At 33.0% G+C, this 20,325-nt stretch overlaps 3 protein-coding genes, 1 long non-coding RNA gene and 1 other non-coding gene across 8 annotated transcripts; 3 read left to right on the top strand and 2 right to left on the bottom strand.

Annotated features, from left to right (window-relative positions):
- Positions 1–841: 841 nt before the first annotated feature.
- On the top strand, positions 842–3,401 carry LOC105645740 (ferritin-2, chloroplastic). The gene is given in 8 exon segments (NM_001306028.1): positions 842–1,134; positions 1,668–1,751; positions 1,850–1,910; positions 2,036–2,123; positions 2,677–2,738; positions 2,946–3,011; positions 3,136–3,199; positions 3,349–3,401. Coding segments are annotated over 8 exon segments (771 nt in total).
- Positions 3,402–4,161: 760 nt separating this feature from the next.
- LOC149495928 (uncharacterized) lies at positions 4,162–5,036 on the bottom strand. The gene is made up of 2 exons (XR_016321508.1): positions 4,580–5,036; positions 4,162–4,455 (listed from the first exon to the last, which is right to left on the bottom strand). It is a non-coding gene; the product is annotated as an uncharacterized LOC149495928 (long non-coding RNA).
- Positions 5,037–5,913: 877 nt separating this feature from the next.
- On the top strand, positions 5,914–11,838 carry LOC149495927 (histidine acid phosphatase family protein). Of its 3 annotated transcripts, none has more exons than XM_089722795.1 (12): positions 5,914–6,263; positions 6,593–6,677; positions 7,482–7,775; positions 8,073–8,231; positions 8,940–9,080; positions 9,224–9,280; positions 9,890–10,028; positions 10,540–10,644; positions 10,793–10,983; positions 11,103–11,144; positions 11,231–11,318; positions 11,480–11,838. In XM_089722795.1, exons 1-12 carry the CDS (start codon positions 6,145–6,147, stop codon positions 11,500–11,502), a joined length of 1,443 nt encoding a protein of 480 aa, XP_089578921.1. In that variant the 5' UTR covers positions 5,914–6,144; the 3' UTR covers positions 11,503–11,838. The 3 variants fall into 3 exon arrangements, with proteins under 3 accessions (XP_089578921.1, XP_089578919.1, XP_089578920.1); XM_089722794.1 differs by having other exon boundaries at positions 5,915–6,263; positions 11,231–11,366; XM_089722793.1 differs by having other exon boundaries at positions 11,231–11,838.
- Positions 11,839–11,844: 6 nt separating this feature from the next.
- On the bottom strand, positions 11,845–14,996 carry LOC149495926 (protein MID1-COMPLEMENTING ACTIVITY 1-like). Of its 2 annotated transcripts, none has more exons than XM_089722797.1 (7): positions 14,530–14,996; positions 13,471–13,827; positions 13,262–13,373; positions 12,909–12,980; positions 12,721–12,827; positions 12,417–12,510; positions 11,845–12,189 (listed from the first exon to the last, which is right to left on the bottom strand). In XM_089722797.1, the coding sequence occupies exons 1-7, from the start codon at positions 14,911–14,913 to the stop codon at positions 12,137–12,139; spliced, it is 1,179 nt and encodes a 392-aa protein (XP_089578923.1). In that variant the 5' UTR covers positions 14,914–14,996; the 3' UTR covers positions 11,845–12,136. The 2 variants fall into 2 exon arrangements, with proteins under 2 accessions (XP_089578923.1, XP_089578922.1); XM_089722796.1 differs by having other exon boundaries at positions 13,262–13,344; positions 13,475–13,827; positions 14,530–14,994.
- A 1,214-nt stretch (positions 14,997–16,210) lies between these two features.
- TRNAK-CUU (transfer RNA lysine (anticodon CUU)) lies at positions 16,211–16,283 on the top strand. Its single transcript has one exon. It is a non-coding gene; the product is annotated as a tRNA-Lys (tRNA).
- Positions 16,284–20,325: the final 4,042 nt, after the last annotated feature.

Here is a 20,325-nt window from a genome sequence, read left to right as displayed (position 1 = left end):
TTTTTTTTTACATTTTAACCGTTTAGAAAAATGAATAAATAAAAGATAGTTTGTTGATTAAAAACTCAAACCATTTTCAATTAAGATTTTAAAATCTCTATAAATCTAATGATTTTTTTTTAAATATGATGAGATTTATGGAAAAAAGATAAGAATAAATTATTATACATTTTGAAATTTAACTATGTTTCGTATAAATGAATTAAAAAAATATGTTTTTTTTATGTATTCTATTTTTGATAAATTTTGATTTGATTATATTCAAATTCATAGAATTGAATTTATGATTTAGATTTTTTTGTCTATGTCAAACATGAAAATTTAGATATATAAAAATTTAAATTTCTAAATAAATTTTAAAAAATTTTATGAAATTTATTTGTTAAAAATAAGAGGTAAGTGTAAAAAAAAAAAAGAAAATTGTAAATATTAATTACAATATTTTCTCGAACAAAAGAAAAGGGATCCTCTTTTATTTTGGCCATACAACCGGATTCTTCTCCAGAAAACAACAAAAAAATAAAAGGAAACTTGACAGATTTCGCTGTTACCTGCACGTGATCTCCATAACTATCTCAGAGACTCAGATAAAACCACGAGGCCGCCACGCGCCACTCTTCAACTTCTCAATCTTTACCCTCCACGTGTCTCTTTAATCCAATGGTTCAAAGTTCTCTTCCATAGTTTCCATATATCTTCACCTCCCTACGGCCCTACGTAACTACGTCAAAGAAGCACAGTCGGTCACAGAGCGACACTCATCCATTACTTGCATTTCCATTTCATTTTCCTCTTCTGCAAAATCAAAACCCTTTTCCTCACCCTAAGGACCCATTGAAGGATGTTGCTTAAGGCTGCTCCAGCTTTCTCTCTATTGAACACTCATGGGGACAATCTGGGTCCCCTGTTTTCCCCTGTTTCTTCATCGTTTAACACTCTTCGGGGAAAAAGTGTGCCTGGTTTTGTCGTCTGTGCATCGAAGGGTACAAATAGCAAGCCGTTAACTGGTGTCATTTTTGAACCATTTGAAGAGGTGAAGAAAGAGCTCAATTTGGTCCCTACCGTCCCTCAAGTTTCCATTGCTAGACAGAAATATTCCGATGAGAGTGAAGCCGCCATTAATGAACAGATCAAGTGAGTATTTCTTCTTCTGGGAATTCTGGTCTTTTATCGAGTTGTTTCGTACGTATATGTCATAAAATGAAACGATCGGTTGATTTGAATCAGTATTTTTTCTTGTTTTGCCTATGCTATACGTGTATATATATGTGTGTATTCCTTTTTTTTATTTTTTATTTTTTGACTTTGAATCGGTATTTTCTTGTGGGAATTATGTTTATGCTTCTGATTGTTTATTTTTGTTTGTTTTTTCAAATTTTTCGTGGGTTTAATTTGGAACTCGATTTTCTTGGATGTTTTTGACTATTTATAATTGGTTTGTCTGGTTTCATGGGTTTTTGCCATAAAGAAATACTTTTCATTTTGCGTGTGTGTTTTTTACTCAGTATCCTTTCCTGAGTAAATCCGTGACTGTTATGGTGTCTCTAGTAGAACATTAATATATAGATTTATCTCTGTGTGTATGTGGCTAAATGTAGGAGCATAATTTGTTGGCAACTTTTCATGCTTTCTAATAATGATTTAATTTTCTTACTTCTGGAACGCAGTGTGGAGTACAATGTCTCCTATGTGTACCATGCCATGTTTGCTTACTTTGACAGAGATAATGTTGCCCTCAAGGGTCTTGCCAAGTAAATTGATCTCTAAACTAAGCTTTATGATTAGTCTGCTTTTGTTTTATTTTTTTTTTTCTTTTGGTTAGAACTCAATTATTGCTTTTTTTTAACAGGTTTTTCAAGGAATCAAGCCTTGAAGAAAGAGAACATGCTGAGAAATTGATGGAATACCAGGTATGCTTTGAACTTTGATATCAATGGTTTGGTACAATTATTTCTTGTGTTTTGTGGTTTTTGCTCTGTTAGGTTCAATTGTTTTGTAATAGAATTGAATTCTTAGTTGTCACTTAATATTGCAGAACAAACGGGGTGGAAAAGTGAAGCTGCAGTCTATAGTGATGCCTCTTACTGAGTATGATCACGTCGAAAAGGGGGATGCCTTGTATGGTGAGTTTCTGTTGGCTTGTTTTATACCTTAATGATGCTAAGTTTTTGCCAATATAGAATTTTCTGATATATGGTTATGTTTCAGATTTGAAATGCATTTTGGAGATAAAATTTGCCAATAGTCTGCTCCTTCCATGCTATTCTATAAAAATTCAAGCAACATGCTGTCATGATGATATAATTGGTTTCTCATCAATCATATTACTATTATGGTTTGTGAATTTGAAGTGGATGTATGTACTATGATTTTTGGTTGATTTGTGCAAAGCAATTGGCATTGCATGTATATCTTTTTATGCTTATGACATCTGTTTGATGTTAAATATTTTAAAACCAGTGCTTGTTGCATTTGGGTTAGTTGCTTTTGAGCGAGTCTAATCATTGGTAAAATTTGAAAAGAGTACTACTATCTCTGTTTGGTTCTTAAATACATTGCAGTGCATTTGGCTTAATGGAAGAGTTGAATCCATGTGGTAATACATTGTTAGCTTGATAAGTTTCTCTTCTCTGTGCTGCTATCTCTGGCTGTAACCCTTTTCCTTTCTTGGTTCAGCGATGGAGCTTGCTTTATCTCTGGAAAAATTAACAAATGAAAAGCTCCTGAACTTACACAGTGTAAGACATTTCTGCTACTTATTTTTGTTCCTCAAGCTTGAAGTTGATGTACTTTAATGGATGATTAGTTTCAGTTCCCATGAACATGAAATGGGTTGTCCTAAAAGTAGATGATGTTGATAATAAGTTAAAAATAACTGGTTTAAAGTTTCTAGTTTTCTTTTTTCTTCCCATGATATCAGATTTTATTGTAATTTTGACCTACAGGTGGCTTCAAAAAACAATGATGTGCAATTATCGGATTTTGTTGAAAGCGAGTTCTTAGCTGAACAGGTATGATTTTTATTTTCCCCCAAGTCAATGGAGGCTTTATTCTTCTCGATTATGAGCATCTTAGATGCTGCTAATATGTTTTTTGAAATTTTATTCGGGCATTGTGATTGTTTCCTTTGTACAGGTGGATGCCATCAAAAAAATCTCTGAATATGTTGCTCAACTTAGAAGAGTGGGGAAAGGACATGGTATGAATCCAAAGTCTTGTATCATGTTGAGCAAATTTCTCTCTTCATCACATTATACGTGAATTTTTCTTGAACACATGCTTGTCCTTTATATGCATGAATTCTCCTTAAATTTTTCTGTTTCTGAACTTCTTTTGGTGGATCACCAGGAGTATGGCATTTCGACCAGATGCTTCTGCACGAGGAAGAGGCTGTTGCGTGATGATGGAAACATATCTGTTTACAGCTTGAGTATGATTCTGGAAGCTGTTTTATGCTATCCTTTTTGGTTCAGCAGTACTTTGTTTGGAGATTTTTTGGAGGTGATTAGCTCAGACATTAGATATATGAATGTTTTCATCCTGTTTAAAAGCAGTCCAAATATATGGTTATCGTTTATTCATAATGTGTGTGGTTACAGAAGTTCACTGTAAAAAAGAAAAAAAGCGACATTATCACTTGACTCAGTATAGTTTATGTAGACCAGTGAACCATTAGCCTTGGTTACCTCTGGAATAATGAGTCGATTTCATGGTGGGCGCATGGTTCCAATCCCTGGACCATGATATGGTCGTGTGTCCAATGCTCTGGAATCTGTACAGTCCCAAGAATTTCCTGTCACCTTTTCTATTGATTGAGCACTTCAGGAAAGTCCCCACGAAAGAGAGAATTTGTAATCTTCTTTCTGCTAACCTGATTACCAGGTTTTAAACCATTGTTGCTAGAAAGAAGATGATCGTGATTTTCCTTCTAGTGGAAGATGTCGGTAACTGGGTGTGATCTTCTTTGGTTTTATTTGTTAAAATAGTAAATTTAAGATATTTTTCACTTAAAACCAGAAATAAAACAACAATTTGAAACCGATTAAAAAGAGAGAGAGAGAGAGGAAAGTGACAAAATTGATGGGGCGGAGGATGTGCTTGATATGGTTGAATCATAGTTATTGCTTAATCTTTTTCTCTTGATAAAACGGTTTGAGCCGGTTTGATTCTTTAACTTCAACTCTTTAAATAGGCAAAGCCATTGTATTGTAATTTTCTTGTGATTATTTTACATCGTGTTGGTCTTTCCGTTGATTTATGATTACAAACATAAAACCAATAGTGAAGGAGCACAGACAGGCAATCTCACACAGATGAAATCTCACAGTTACAGAGAAAGAACTCCACAATTACAAACATAACCTTTTTCTTTTCTTTCAACCACCGCAGCAGCAGCACTCGACACAGCACTCGCAGCTCTCATAACAGCAACAACAGCAGCAGAGAGTGAACAAACTGCATCAAATGTGAAACACATGACATTCTCAATTTCTAATATATACTTTTTCTGAAAAAGAAGGAAAGGGGAAACACCATCCTTGAAAACTTAAGAAAGGAAAAAAAAAAAAAATATACTGACAAGGCATAGAGGCAGCCTTTATCCTCATGGCGTTTCTTGACATGATCATAATACGTCATCTCTTGTTGTGGTGGTGCTTCCATTTCTTCACTAATTGGTTCTTTGTTGAAACCAAATATAAGGGAAAATGAAATCTATAAAACTCACAGAAGATGGATTATAAATTTCAGAGAATTTCTTTTTGTTTTTTTTTTTCATCTAATTTCTCCCTATCTGTCCCTGTCCCAATTTATTGTCAACTGCCATGTGACAGCATTCAATGTCATATCAAGGTGGATATACCAAACTATCAGAAAATAAATTACTTCACCTGTCTTATTTTAATATCAATTTAAAATCATTTTTTGAAATCATTTGTCATTTTGAAAAATTAAGAAAGTAATAATTATTTTCAAAGTAACACTAATAGGTTTCGATGCTAGAAAATTTACCCAGTGCCCCAGATAGAAGAACCCACACCAAACTAAGACAGGACACTGACTTAAAAGCCCAAATAACATTTAATGGGTTGGGTTGTGTTTCTTTCTTGAGTCCAGATAAAACCCAAAACTGGCTACCTACACAAAAACCATGTCCGTCATGTGTGGCTGAGTGGCTTAAGAAAAAGCCCTCATTAATTCCTACAACATTTGCCCATTGCTTCACTTGAATATTAACCCATCGGTTGGTTTAAAATCGAACCGACTGGTTCGGTTCAAATTAATTTGATTTTATTTAGATGGCAATTTCGACTCGACTCAACCTATCGTCTGAAAACTTCAATTTGCAATTTAGAAAGATTACTAGGGAGTGTAAATAAGTCAAGCCAACTCGCAAACTGTTCGAGTTTGCTCAAAAAAAGTTTGAAAAAATTCGATTTGATTAAGCTCGAATGTACTGAGCTTGAAAGTTTGTTCAGTATTATCGAGCTTTTATATATACATATATATGTGGGGTTCATCAAAAGCAACAACTTCTACCCTTTAACTAGCTCAAGATATGAAGGAAATTCAAAGTTCGCTAACATTCACTTACCTTAGAATTCCCTTACACCTAGTTAACTCATTGCTTTCGCAGATTTGCTAAGCAATTGAACAAAAAAAGAAGAAATGTTCAAAGGTGGCTATTATTTTAGACCTACTCGAATTTCAAGTCTCAGCTCATATTTTTTTGAATGGAACTTAAATTTTAAGACAATCTCGAATTTAAATTTTCAAATTCATTGAGTATCGAGCATTATAGATTGTTGGACTGATTTATGCCCTTGATTACCATACTCAACAATAGATTATTAATGCGTGGACATTTAATTGGAGCAGATTTACATTCAAGAATAACTCACTACAAGGTACTAGATATTGCAAAGTGAAAACGGAAGTCTTCATTGGCAACGTGCACTTGTGTGATTGGGTGACTTTCATCATTGCAATTACAATTTTGCAGGGAAAAAATAAAATTTTAAATCGTCTTCCAGTGCAGAGCTGAGGCGTGTCAGCGATTCCGATAAACATTACAAACTATAGCATACGTACAAAAATCAAAGGCGAAAAAGAAAAAGGAAAACCAGTTTTTTCTAGAGATAGAAAATGAAAGCGGCCATGGCTTCCATTTCTTCGTTCCTTTCCCTTTTCTCTTTATCAATTCTGACGCTTTCCATAGCCGATCAAAGCTTCGATGTACGCCAACACCTCTCCACTGTAACAAGGTTTGTGTCTCTGTCTCTCACTAACACGGCTTTAAGATTTGCGTTCTGCTATTCTGTTGGTAATACTTATAATTCATACAGTTAATTTTGTAGAATGCGATTTTTGTAAAACGATAAGAGAAAGTGTTGGTTTTGATCGTTTTTAGTTAATGATCAGTTTCATAGGAAAAAAATTAATCTTCATCTCCTTTTCAAATTGCTTAGTTTTTTTTGTGTTAATTTGAAGGTGGAGAATTGTTATTGTTAATTGTGATTGATAGATAAGCAGATTTTTGCTCATACCATTTTATTGTTTAATTAAGCTGATTTTATTATTTTGCTTGTTGCAGATATGGTGCAGTTAAAGATTTGCCTTCCCCCTCTGAAAGTTCTCATATTGCTACGGGATGCACTCCTATCCACTTAAACCTCGTGGTATTTAGTTTCTTTCTTTTTCTGGTTCAACTGGTACTAGTTACTAATCTTGCTGTGCGCAATTTTGCTTTTATTGTTAACTGTTCGGGAAGAATGCATTTTTTTTTTGTTGGTGTTAGTGCAGGTTAACATTGATGTTAATGATTTAAGTTTTTGTACTTGTGAAATGCCATTCAATTTTTTTTTCTGGTACCTGGAGTTGATTCAGCTCTGAAATCTGAATAATCTATTAGAATCTATCTTAATTGGTGGCTTTTGGATTTGATCATTTTGGAGAGGATATGCTTGTATTTGCTGAGTTACTTTAGTTAAGTTAGTTTAAATTTGTCTCTTGCCTCTTATTACTGTGAGATCATATCACTGATCATAAGGATAGCATGTCCTTTGGTTAACAACATGTTGTAATGCATGAAACAGGTGGCATTGAACTATCAAATTAATATTATACCTAAAGTAGGAAATACATATTGGAATAAGTTTAGAGTTGAGCCTTGCTTGATTATTTTCTTGTTCTTGAGAGGCAATACCAAAAGTTGGTGTCTTCTCTATTATAATGTTTCTTTATTGGTTGCCATCAAATATATATATATATATATATATATATATATATTTTGCTAGATTGATTGATTTTTCTATGTCACCTGGGGAAAAAAGCTGTTTCAGTTCAACTATCAAAGTATCCTGTGCTGTGTTTTTGCTGTGATAACTCTTCTGATGCCATTGTATAAGAAAAGTTTATATCATAGTACTAGAACCTAAAAAGATTTATAAGTCTCGATCTGATTTTATTTTTTGGCTTCCCAGGCAAGACATGGAACTCGTTCTCCTACTGCAAAACGGATGAGAGAGCTGGATCGATTGGCATCTCACTTGGAAGAACTTATAAGAGATGCCAATGAGCGGAATTTATCATTGCAGAAACTTCCGACCTGGTTACAAAGTTGGACTTCTCCTTGGAAAGGGAAATTGAAAGGTGGACAATTGATTAGCAAAGGAGAAGATGAATTGTATGATCTTGGACTAAGGACTAGGGAAAGATTTCCAGATTTATTCAATGAGGAATATCACCCTGATGTGTACACAATAAAGGCTACCCAGGTGAGCTCTACCTTAAGTTTTGTTTTCTTGTAGTTACATGACATTACTTATGGTTCGCCATCTGCATATATCTATATCACGGAAATCACTCTGTGCATTGCTTTTGATTTATTTTAGAGTTTTACTTTGAGGTTTGGGCATCTAGTTGAGTTCCTTAACTACATTTCCAGGCTTAAGACCACAAACCCCATTAATGCTATCTCCATTTAATTTCCTGTGATGTTGTCACAGTTCTTTTTACTGATTTATTGTCATTTACTTCAAGAATGTATTCACTTTCCTTTTTCGATGTGATAGGTTCCTCGGGCATCAGCTAGTGCTGTGGCATTTGGCATGGGGCTGTTTAGTGGGAAGGGAAGTCTTGGACCAGGGCGTCATCGGGCTTTTGCTGTCATCACTGAAAGCCGTGCTAGTGATATCATGCTTAGGTTTCATGATTGTTGTGAAAACTACAAGGTATCTGTGGTTTTATTCTTCAGTTTTCATTGTTGATTGGGTATGGAGTCACATAGACACACTTTCATTCTAAGTTGATAAGTCGTATCTTTACTATGGTTGCTTGAACTCTGAATATGTTTGTTGTTGGAAGAACAGAAAGAACCGTTATTTATGAGGTTCAATTTTTCAGTCCTATTTCCCCATTTTCTGAAACCAAAACCATTTGCTTCATTCTAGTTATGGTTCCATGTAACCACTCTTAGATCATAAGTTGGCAATTATAATCTATTGTTCTTATGCTTGTACCACTAGATATGATTTAAATGCTTCAATAACATTTGTTTTTCGTCTTTTTTTTTTTATTATTATTCATTTGGAACCTTCAACTTGAAATAAATGACCTTACATGACCTTAGCATTATGTAAAGAACTATCTTAAATGACCTTTTCCCGCGTGTAAACTGCTGCTATCCTGAGTTGCCCTATAACTATTCAATAAGATTGAACTGTGCTGTAGAATAATAGGCACTGCTAGGAGAGGTGCTTCTCATTTTGTTCAGGTAGGTCTCTTGCTTGTTTTTCTTTTTCTAATTTTCTTTAGTAGATTCTTTGAGATTTAGTTGTGTTTTTTTTTCAATTACTTTTATATGCTTCCCTCTAATTACCATGCAAAGGATTTTTGTTGAGAGTATTTATGAGCCTCTAAATGCTTACTTATGGATGCAGGCTTATAGGAAAGGTCAGGAGCCAGCTGTTGAGAAGCTTAAGGAACCTGTTTTAAACGAAATTACAGCTTCATTAGTCAGCCGTTATGAACTTAATTTTACAAGAAAGGACACCGCTTCTCTCTGGTTTCTTTGTAAACAGGTGATTCATTAATCCTCTTGTAATTGCAAATTTTGTCATCAAACATATTCTTTTCTGTTGTAATCCCTGATTTAATTTAGTTTTGGCTTTTGAGTTGACTTTTACTTTTTGCTCCCAATTTCAACTTGAATTTCATTTGGCAGGAAGCGTCCTTGTTGGATATAACAGATCAAGCTTGCAGCCTTTTCAGCCATTCTGAGGTAAGTCAGATTTAGTTTATTTGTGATTTTATTAATTTCTGTCCTCATTTGTGCATGGATCACTTTGATGGAAAATCAGTATGCTTTCTGCAGCTACACGAACAGCATATTTTTTGCTTTGCCATAGAAGTTAAGTTTCCTGAGTATGACCAGTTTATCAATTCTTAAAATTTGGTGCTTTTTTATTTTTGGTTACTCGTTTAGAGTGGACAAAAAGAGAAAATAGAGTCTTATGTTGTGTTAATGTATATATAAAGTGAAATCAATGATTTTATTGTAGGAAATCATATAGCTTGAGGCTAGGAGAAAGATATGTAGAGTTTCCTATATAAGTTACCCAATTTTGTATATAAATATAACATATGTATTCTAATCCTCATGAAATATATAGAAATACGTTTTTCAATATTACATGTTGGATATCAAGAAATTCAAATGCACGGTTTTTAACTTGACAGCTGAAAAGGAGCATGTTTGCTACTATGTGATAGAGCTATTATTATGGAAATTTGCAATGCTTATATATGGTAGTCAGAAAGTTCATGTTAAGAATTATCATGCTTTCATTCTGTTACGATATTGACTTACAAAACGTGTACACATGCTTAGGTGGCCTTGCTGGAGTGGACAGATGACTTGGAGTTGTTTATATTGAAGGGTTATGGTAAATCAATAAACTATCGAATGGGGGTGCCATTGCTTCGAGATGTTGTTCAATCTATGGAGCAAGCCATTAAGGCACAAGAAGGTAATAAAAGTCAATGATCAAGCCTAAATTCTTCTATGCCATGTTTTATATCCCTTAATAGCACAGGCTGTTGCACATCTTTTGGATGGAGAAGGCATGAAGTCTTGAACTTTCAGATAGATTAGTAAATCATTGTGGAGGAGAAGGAACGTGATGGAAACGCTTATTAGTATTGTGGTTTTTTTTAGATTTGCCTTTAACCAGAGTGATTTTCGCTTATTCATTTGATCATTTCTCATGAAAAAAAAAAAAAATCCTATATTTTTTTCAAAATTTTATATTTGGTTCTACTGTTGATTCATAGAAGTCCTCCATATCTGTTTATTTTTATCGTCCAAGAACTAGTTAAAGCTAGTAATTAAAAGTCCTCTTATATAGCCTTGAAATAAAGGGAAAGTAATGATAAACCTTTTCCTTCTCTACCATGTTTGGATTACCTTTTAAATGGATATTTTGCATTATCCTCTCTCTTAATCTAGAATTTTAATTTTTCTCCATCTTGTTCTTTTAGAAAACAATGCACCTGGAAGTTATGAAAAGGCAAGACTGCGGTTTGCACATGCGGAGACTGTTGTTCCTTTTACATGTCTGCTTGGTCTTTTCCTTGAAGGATCAGGTGAGTGCCTTTGTCTATTGACTCCCCATTTGTGATGCAAAACTTTATATGAATGTGGCATATTCATAAATTATATGCATGGTTCTATGTGTATCTCTGTGGCTCCTGCTCTTAAGCTGAATTCTTGTCAATACTTGAAATCTTTCAGAGTTCCAAAAAATACAAAGAGAACAACCTTTGGAACTTCCCCCGCGGCCTCCCCAGAGCAGAAATTGGTGGGGCAGTTTAGTGGCACCTTTTACTGGGAACAACATGCTGGTCCTGCACAGTTGTCCAGCAAACTCTTCAAACAAGTACTTTGTCCAAGTGCTCCACAATGAACATCCCATTCCGATGCCGGTATATTTTTCTGATCCACTTGGTTATATGCTCTTTTGCCACTAAATTTGATTGCGATTTTATTATATATAGACCTATATATATTTTTGATACTAATGTTTTTGTATTTTGGTGTCTAGGGTTGCAATAATTCTGATGTATGTCCATTTGAAGAGTTTAAGGTGCAAGCTGCATTGGAATAAAGATTTTTGTTACTTATCACTTCTCTCATGCTCGTTATGGATTCATTTTCTCTTTCTTTCTTCAGGAAAAGATCGCTGCTCCTCATTTAAAGCACGACTATAATGCAGTCTGCAGTCTGAAGCTGGAAGAACCAGAGCAGAAGTCTGAAACCAGTAAGTTATCACTACTGTTCCGTTGGCTTTTCTCGCTGGGGAGAGAAGGTACACAGTCTACAAAAACTGAATTGTAATTTGTTATCCAAGAAACAAGAGAGAACCATTCTTACATGCTGCTTTTTTCCTTTTTGGCGCTTTATTATTTATTTCATTTCCAGCCGAGGCAAACTCTTCCTATTAACAGAGTTCCATCTGGATATGATCCTATTGTCAATATCGACAATGCTTCTCTGACTCCATGAATTTGCTGATCCTGCAAATGAGTTCTGATCCAGTAGTTCGCTCTGACACATCTGAGACCGCTTTGTTCTCTTGATCAATACATAACTGCATACATTAGTATGCCCAGGCTATCAGTTGGCTTTAGGAGCAGTGCCCCGAATAAGCCATTACTGGTTTTCTGGATTTACGTACTAACACACAGTTCTGGCTTGCTGTTTGAGCTGTAATTGTAGTTCTTAGAAATGACTTTTATGTTATTATACTTTGTTTCAATTACCAGATAATTTCTTTTCAAGCTGTATGAGTTGGCAATTAAGCTCATGGCATTGGAAAATTTTTCTGAAAAATGCCGGTCCGGCCATGAACAGGTCTGGGCATTGCAAACACTTGCAGGCCTCGAACAAAAAAAAAAAAAAAAAAAAAACAAATGTAACTATTTCTGATGGGATCATGCCAGTCATTGTGACTTGTGTGTGATTACGGAGTGTCAAGACATTATACACGATAATAACATTAGACGAACACATCGAGTCGCTAGTGAGCTGCTCAAACCGTGGCACTAGATTTTACAGAGAAGGCGAAGGGCAGAAAATTCAAGGCTTCATGAACTGGTAAGGTGGAGGAATCATCTTTCTACCTTGACAACCTGCAAAATTGGGAAGTCTTTGGGATATTCTTTTGTCATAAAAACTGGAAAAATATAAATAAGAAACTTAGTTTATTATTTGCTGAAAATGATGTCCTAGATTTACTCTAATAAGCAATAATGAAATGTAATATAATATATGATTTTTAAGTGCATTTTTACTACTATATAGTATAATTGAGTATCCGAGGAGGATGGTTCGAAAGGTGTAAATCTATTGCACTAACCTTCAAATCCTCTGACTTCAAGCTCTCGCCACTCTTGAACCATTGCACAACAGCAGCACATGAGATGAGTTAAGAAATCATCACATATCCCTCCCTGCTCAGTAAAAAATGAATTGACAGTCAACATGTAACCTTTTTTTTTTTTTTTTTAAAGAAATCTCTAAATGGGATATACTAAGCGGATAACACTTATCTAGATCCGGTTTATGAGTCCACCTATGCATCAAACTATTTATAATAAATTAATTTTTAAAATTATTTCTAATTTTTAAATCTTCCATAATAGAGGAGAAAAGTTAAGTACCTCTATGTTAAGAACTTGTCGAACTTTTCTTCGAATGCCGCACGAATAACAGCAACACCCACAGAAGATTGCATATGCCATTAGATCATTAATTGCACGTTCACGAGCTGTTTTACAGAGGAATTTGAACTGAAGGAATTATATACAGTCAAGTATTTTAATTTAGAACTATTACTTTGCTTGCTTACATATTTCCCCTTTTGACACAACATTCGCTATACTTGAAAATGTGCCACAGGGATAGATGCAGGTTTTCAAGCCTGTATCAGAAAACTAGACAAAATTATTACACAAATAGATATACAATAACACGAATTTTAAATACATAATGCACGAAACATCTCATATGCGTAAGCTCAGAGGAGGGTTGATGTGCGCAATCTTCTCCTTATTTTTTATAGAGAGGCTGTTTCCGTGCCTTGAACCCGTAACCTCCAAAGTCCTAATTAGAGTAACTTTACTGTTACATGAAAGTCAGCCTCTACAAGGCTGCTTCTAATAAGCTTGAAAAATGAAGAGAGAAAAGATTATAGGGACTTACTCAGACAAGGCTCCTCACAACAATCAAAAAGATCAACCTGCCACTCAAATTGACCTTTATCATCTGGATTCGAGTCTTCATAGCTAGACTTTGCATTAGTTATATAAAACATCTAACAACTGTCAAAACATCTAATTTTGCGGAATAATCCTAATATCGAAGTTTCATTAGAAATGAATATGGACTTATACTTGATAGAATGTGGCTACATACCCTGATAGAATGTAAGTTGGTTCATTGACAAGAACTTTAGTGACCTTCTTCTCAGGAATTGCATTAACAACATTTTCTGTAACCTCAATGAGATGTTCAATTACACGACATTGATTAGGATCATTACTTGTTCTTGATCTCTGAAGTTCAATGTGAAGCTTCTCTTTCTCTTCTTGAAGAGCTTCGTAGAATTCCATATTAGGATATCTACGAGACAATGATTTCTCCAATATGTTTGCATCTTTCTTTGTCCTGTCAGGTTTCAGTATCACATTTTGAGCTTCTATATCATCTTCTTCAAGAGTGTAATCTCTTTCATCCGCTTCAATGGCTTGTAGCCCTTCCTTTATATTCTGTATGTATTCACCATTTCAAGACCAACTTGTCAATTAATATTAAGTACAAGAAGTTCAACCCAACTCCAACCCAACTTTAAAAAAAAAAAAAAAAAAATTCTCGTAAAATGTTAAAAATTATTAATTTTACTCATGAAATAAATGGATTTAACAATTTTATCTCTTTTATTATGAAATATTTTTTCGCCTCCTCTATCTTTTATTTCTAGCTTCCTCATTTCATAAGTATTTCTAAGCTATTGACAGGGAAAAATAACTGAGGCAGAAAGCACTATTTTTCCATCAAATCACACCGACAACAATAATTGTGGAACTTATTTAGAAAATTTAACATTGGTCATTAATATTAATGCTTGGAATTTGTTTTCAGAAAGACCAAATTATCCTTGAACATGTCTGCTCATTTCAAAATATGATTCTCTTGTTATCTCTTAGTGTCTTGTGCCCATGAATTTCTCTTTTTTTTTTTAAAAAAAAAAAGTAAAAAATTCTAAGCAAAAAGAAAAAAAAATCAAGAAAATTCTCTTATTTGTTTTTTTTTTTTTCAGTCGATTAGAATTTCCGACCAAGATAGAAAATTTTGATATTACTGAATAAAAATCTCGTTTTCATTATTACTAAATTAAACGTCATTAATATTATATCAATATATATTAATTTGATTAAAAAGAAAAAGAGAAAGAGAAAGAAATACGATACCTGCATCCTGAACTCATGAACAAGAGAAATCAAAGGGACAAGCTTAAGATAGCGATCGAGCTCAGCCTGGACTTGCCTGAACTGATAAACAACATTCCAACCCATTGCAAGCATATAAAGATAACTGTTATCTTTGCAATTCTCCACTAAATCAAGTGCTTTTCTTAAAGCATCTTCCATGCCTTCCAAAGGTTCTTTTGTTGCCGGAAGGTTCATTAGATCACTGGATTTTAACTTCTCAAGCAAATTACTTATCAGTTTCACATGCTCGGCTAGCTGCTCGCAGTTTCTCCGGTGAGTGGTGGCGTTTCTGGCTGCTGATATGATCATGTTTGCCAGGCCTAGAGCATCTACTCCTGTTACTTGTGCAATGCTTGTTGCCATTTGATCTATAGTGGGAGAAAGAGGGCGTAGGAACGAGAAGGTGTGTGAGATGTAAAGTGAGGAAACATGAGAAAGAAAGTTTTCTACAAGTATTTAAAGAAATAATCTAAAGAGCTGTAGTGTGATAATATTAGAATATTCTTGTACTAAGAAGTATAAGTTGGAATTCTAATAATAATAATAATAATAATAATAATAATAATAATAAGTAGTTAATATAATTGTTTGGTGTTGGTGGGTGTTCTTTTTGTGTTTTAGTGTTTTAGTTTGTTATGGTTCCATAATATTTGTCATATTTAAGAAAATAGTTTATTTTAAAATACTTATCACATTTGTGGTTTCAAAGAATAATAAATATTTTTTTTTCATGTTTCCCCTTTGTATATAATCAATAATTATTATTTTAATTTAATGGTTTTCTTATAAAATTAATATTAAATTAAGGGTAATATAATCAATTTACTTAATAATTTATTTTAACTTTTTTTGGAGAATAATAATTTACTTTAACTTAGATAAATTTAATAATTTTTTCAAAAGACATGAAATTCTAAATGTGACAAGTATCATGAAAGAAAGACTTTATGAGTGATAATAAGTCTTGCTTTTTTTGATTGCTTCTTAAAGTATGTGTTTTTGATAAACATGGCCTGTAAATAAGATAAAAAAATGTGGTGGAAATTAGATTGTGGGAAAGCTATTCAAAGCTCTTGATGAAATCAATGAAAGCATAACTAATTAATAAATATTGTTATTTTATGGTATGTTTATTTTATTTATTAATTTAATTATTAATGCTAATGAAGACTTATTTTTCCCTCTTTAATTATTCAATTTCATTAAAAATTTAAGGGTTATATAATCTTTGGTAACTTATTAATGGAATTAAACATTCATTAAAGGAAAAATATGTAAAGAAGAATTGAAGAACTAAAAGCAATTAACCAAGCATATATTCATTTTTTTTTCTTCTTAAGGATCTCGATTATGCATGTATTTTTAACATTCAAAGTTTCATTATATTTTGAAAAATCTACCTTCAAGTCAAATAATTTGCATACAAATAAAGATTCAAAAGGGAAGATGACCCATTTCTTTTGTTACCAAACCTTTTTCTTTTATTTTGCTTCTTTTCCTACATGTATTTTCCTTGTAGTCTAAGCAAATAAAGTCTTTTCCTTCTAGCAAGATCCTTGAACACTTCCTTTTTGTTTGGTGTGATCCATAAAATGTTGATTGGCTGAGCTGAAGTTTTTTGAGTATTTATAGACTATTCTTAGAAATATTAGACCAACGAGCCCGTCTAGCTCAGTTGGTAGAGCGCAAGGCTCTTAACCTTGTGGTCGTGGGTTCGAGCCCCACGGTGGGCGTTTATAATTTTTTTACTTTTAGCTTTTTTTGTTTATGTTTATGTTATTAGTAAAAAATCAGATGAAATTTAAGATTACAAAAATAATTAATTATGAAATTAGTTTGACTTTCAATATGAATTTTTTATATATTGTATAACATGAGCATGAAAGGAACAAGCCAAAATATTCCTAATTTCCTAAAGACATATCAAAGTCTTCTCTTCTTAGACATAATCTGTCCTTATTAAATTTATTATTAGAAATACATACCTAAGCCGTATATAAGTCTTCTCTTCAGACTAATTTATTTTAAAAAAAATATTATAAGAATTATTTTGCTTTATTTCAAAAACTTAAATGCCAAAATATATAATTTTAACACTTTTTATAATTTTAGTTAATCCTTTTACTTTTATCCATACTTTATACTTTATTTTGCATAACAATTATAATTTTGGTGTAATTGCTGTCCAAATTAAACTAATACAACAGTTAAAATTTATTAATACGGACTCCAACTGTTCTTTTATAGTTAAAATTTTAAAACTCAACGCTGCATGTTGGATAAATTAATTTTAAATTGTGTTTGTTGAGTTATTAAGTAATAATTAATCGTTTTTTCGCGTTTTGCGTGCGGATGTTATATAATGTTTAAAAATAAAAATACTATTTTTTATCATGACAAATAATCACTTTTAATAATTCAAATATCAAATATATTATACTTACTAATTCCCAAAGAAATCAAATAAAAAATAATGTTTCTTTGTAGATGTTTGCAAAAGGATCAATATATTAACATATATATATATAAATCAAGTTTATAATTAATATTTATTTTTTATTTTTTAGAAATATTTTAGTAGGTTTTAAAATAATTTTATAAATATCAATTATTATTGAATTCATTTTGAATAAATAGTCTAAAATATGGGCATAAATCCAATAAGGATTAAAAAGATAAACTTTTCGTTAAAGTTTGTCCTGATTTGAAATAGGTCGAGAAACTGTAGTCTCCCTTCACAAAAGAAAATACACATATCAATTTAATCATATTTTAATTGATTATCGAAAATTGAATATACTTTGTAATTTTCTCCCAATCACTGCATTGATCAAGCTCAAATTTATTAAATGTTATGAGAATAATCTTGTATAGTTTGCAAGGAATCTTTTTTTTTTTTTTTTTGAAAGTTGATGTGATTTTTTTTATAATTTCATGTATATTGAAATAGACGGTTATACAAATTACGTAAAAATAGGAAAGTAAACAAAAAGGAAAATGAAAGAGAAAATATTAATGACATAGTTAATTATTTATAAAAGGAAAGTGAAAAGTTTTTAAAAATATTAATGATATTATTATTTTATTAATTATTTAAAAATTAAAAATATTAATGATATTAATTAAATTCTCTATTAATAATATTAAAAATAATTTTTTTAAATATAAAAATTAATTTCAATTCAATAGATTAATATTGCTTGGTAAGCACCTTAGTACTCTATGCTACATACGCTTTTAAGACTCAACTGTTATATTTTTATACAGATGTCACAAATGTGTGGAATAAGTTATGGCGTTTGCGAGCTCCTTCTAAAGTTAGAAACATGTTGTGGCGTGCTGCAAATAATATATTGCCTTGCCTTGAGATGTTGCAACAAAGGCGAGTCCCTGTAATTGATATATGCCCTGTTTGCCACAGCTCTTTCGAGACAATTATGCATGTGTTGATTTCGTGTACCGTTGCTCGGCGGGTTTGGTCGGCATTGTAAGAATTAATCTCAAATAATTCAATAATAACCTAGATCGTGCAAACCACTAGATTCAACAAAATAGATTGAATAAGAAAAGGTTGCGTACCTGACATCGTTGTTCGTCGATCTTGATGTATAGAATTAGGTTTGCAGCCTTCCAGAGAATTGAAGAATCGATTTTGCGGAAGCAGTACGAAAGGAACGTAAAACTGAATCGTATTCAACTCCTCTGGGGACCACGACCTTTATATACCTGTAGGGTTAGTACAATTCCTATTTCGGTCCTTTAACGAAATAGGAATTATATAATGGTCTCTACACTTAATATCTATAATTAGTTGATACCTCAATAGTCAATTATTCACAATCAAGACCACATTTGAAATTGACTTTACAATTGGACTGCTGTACATATTTAATTTTACATATTAAGCCCACAATAGAAAATTAAATCCAACAATCTCCCACTTGGGCGAACATATGTTAAATAAAATACATACACCAAAATGAGCTCAACAAACGCAGTCATACAAGGTATCCAAAAACAATCTCGTCCATTAGTTATATTGATAAAGAGCTGAAGAAACATTCGCCATAGATCTCATGACTAAGTTCATCATCAACTACATTACCAATACCCCTAAATGACATAGATTCATTATAGAAGTGTAGCATGAAAACTACATGTAATGTGATCATCATGTCTGTTTCCAACTGGTCACCAACAAAAGTGAGATCAAGCAAAACAATAATAATAATACAGAGTGTAACCATCAACCAAAATGAGTACTCAACAAAATTTCATAATAAAACATATCCAAAATAAAATAGAGCATTCAAAAAACATAATGTATGCATAAAGAGCAAACTCCCACTAAAACTAGACAGTCTCAAACAAAACGATACCCATATGAGCGGTGTGCTCATGGAAAACTTTCGGTATCACTGCCTTTGTAAGCGGATCCGCAATCATAGAGTTTGTTCCAATATGCTCTAAGGATATCTGTCCACTCTGTACCCTCTCCTTCACAGCCAAGAACTTAATCTCAATGTGTTTTGATCGAGAAGAGCTCCTGTTGTTGTTGGAGAATAAAACGGCTGACTTGCTGTCACAATACAACTTCAGTGGTCTTTCTATTCCACCTACTACACGCAGCCCAGTGACAAGGTTTCTCAGCCAAATAGCTTGATTGGATGCCTCATAAGATGCTACAAATTCAGCTTCCATGGTGGAGGTTGCCACTAGAGTTTGTTTCACACTCTTCTAAGAAATAGCACCGCCAGCCAATAGAAAAACGTAGCCAGATGTGGATTTTCTACTATCTTGGCATCCAGCGAAATCAGAATCAGTATACCCAATGATCTCAAGCTGATCTGATCTCCTATATGTGAGCATATGTCCCTTAGTCCTCTGAAGATATCTCATGACTCTTTTGGCTGCTTTCCAATGATCCATTCCTGGATTGCTGAGATATCTACCTAACATGCCAACTATAAAAGAAATGTCTGGACGAGTACAAACTTGAACATACATAAGACTTCCTACAGCTGACGCATAAGGAACCTTTTGCATTTCCTGAATTTCAAGTTCACTCTTTGGACATTGTTGATTACTAAATTTATCACCTTTTGCAATAGGGGTATCCAATGGTCTAGAATTCTGCATACTAAATCTCTTGAGCACTTTATCAATATAGCTCTTTTGTGATAATCCAAGAATACCTCGAGAACGGTCTCGATGTATCTGAATCCCTAAAACAAAAGAAGCTTCACCTAAATCTTTCATCTCAAAATGCTTTGAAAGAAAAACTTTGGTTTCATGCAACAAGACTTTACAATTAGTAGCAAGAAGTATGTCATCCACATATAAGACCAAAAAGATAAACCTACTCCCACTGAACTTATGGTACACACAATTTTCAACAGTATTTGCCTCAAAGCCAAACGAGACAATTACTTGGTTGAATTTAAAGTACCATTGACGAGAAGCTTGCTTGAGTCCATAAATGGATTTCTTTAATTTGCATACCAGATGTTTTGGATCTCCAATTATAAAACTTTCTGGTTGCACCATATATATTGTTTCATCAATGTCGCCATTGAGAAACGCAGTCTTAACATCCATTTGATGAAGCTCAAGATCAAGATTTGCAACTAAGGCCATGATTGTCCTAAAAGAATCCTTCGAAGAAACTGGAGAGAAGGTTTCTTTATAGTCAATCCCTTCCTTTTGAGTAAAGCCTTTTGCTACAAGACGTGCTTTATATCTCTCCACATTACCTTGAGAATCCCTTTTGGTTTT

The sequence above is a fragment of the Jatropha curcas genome, chromosome 6, assembly GCF_041381405.1.
Source record: "Jatropha curcas cultivar XTBG-Jc1 chromosome 6, XTBG_Jcur_1.0, whole genome shotgun sequence".
Classification (NCBI taxonomy): Eukaryota; Viridiplantae; Streptophyta; class Magnoliopsida; order Malpighiales; family Euphorbiaceae; genus Jatropha; species Jatropha curcas.
This window is presented reverse-complemented; position numbering and strand designations above follow the sequence as displayed.

What these genes read in the sequence shown, in the direction of transcription:
- LOC149495927 (XM_089722793.1), top strand. Translation starts at nt 6,145, where the DNA reads ATGAAAGCGGCCATGGCTTCCATTTCTTCGTTCCTTTCCCTTTTCTCT. An exon ending in CACCTCTCCACTGTAACAAG is followed by an intron (nt 6,264 to 6,592) that starts GTTTGTGTCTCT and finishes TGCTTGTTGCAG; the next exon opens with ATATGGTGCAGTTAAAGATT. An exon ending in AACATCCCATTCCGATGCCG is followed by an intron (nt 10,984 to 11,102) that starts GTATATTTTTCT and finishes TTTGGTGTCTAG; the next exon opens with GGTTGCAATAATTCTGATGT.
- LOC149495926 (XM_089722797.1), bottom strand. Translation starts at nt 14,913, where the DNA reads ATGGCAACAAGCATTGCACAAGTAACAGGAGTAGATGCTCTAGGCCTG. An exon ending in TTCATGAGTTCAGGATGCAG is followed by an intron (nt 13,828 to 14,529) that starts GTATCGTATTTC and finishes GAATACATACAG; the next exon opens with AATATAAAGGAAGGGCTACA. An exon ending in CTTACATTCTATCAGGGTAT is followed by an intron (nt 13,374 to 13,470) that starts GTAGCCACATTC and finishes GACAGTTGTTAG; the next exon opens with ATGTTTTATATAACTAATGC.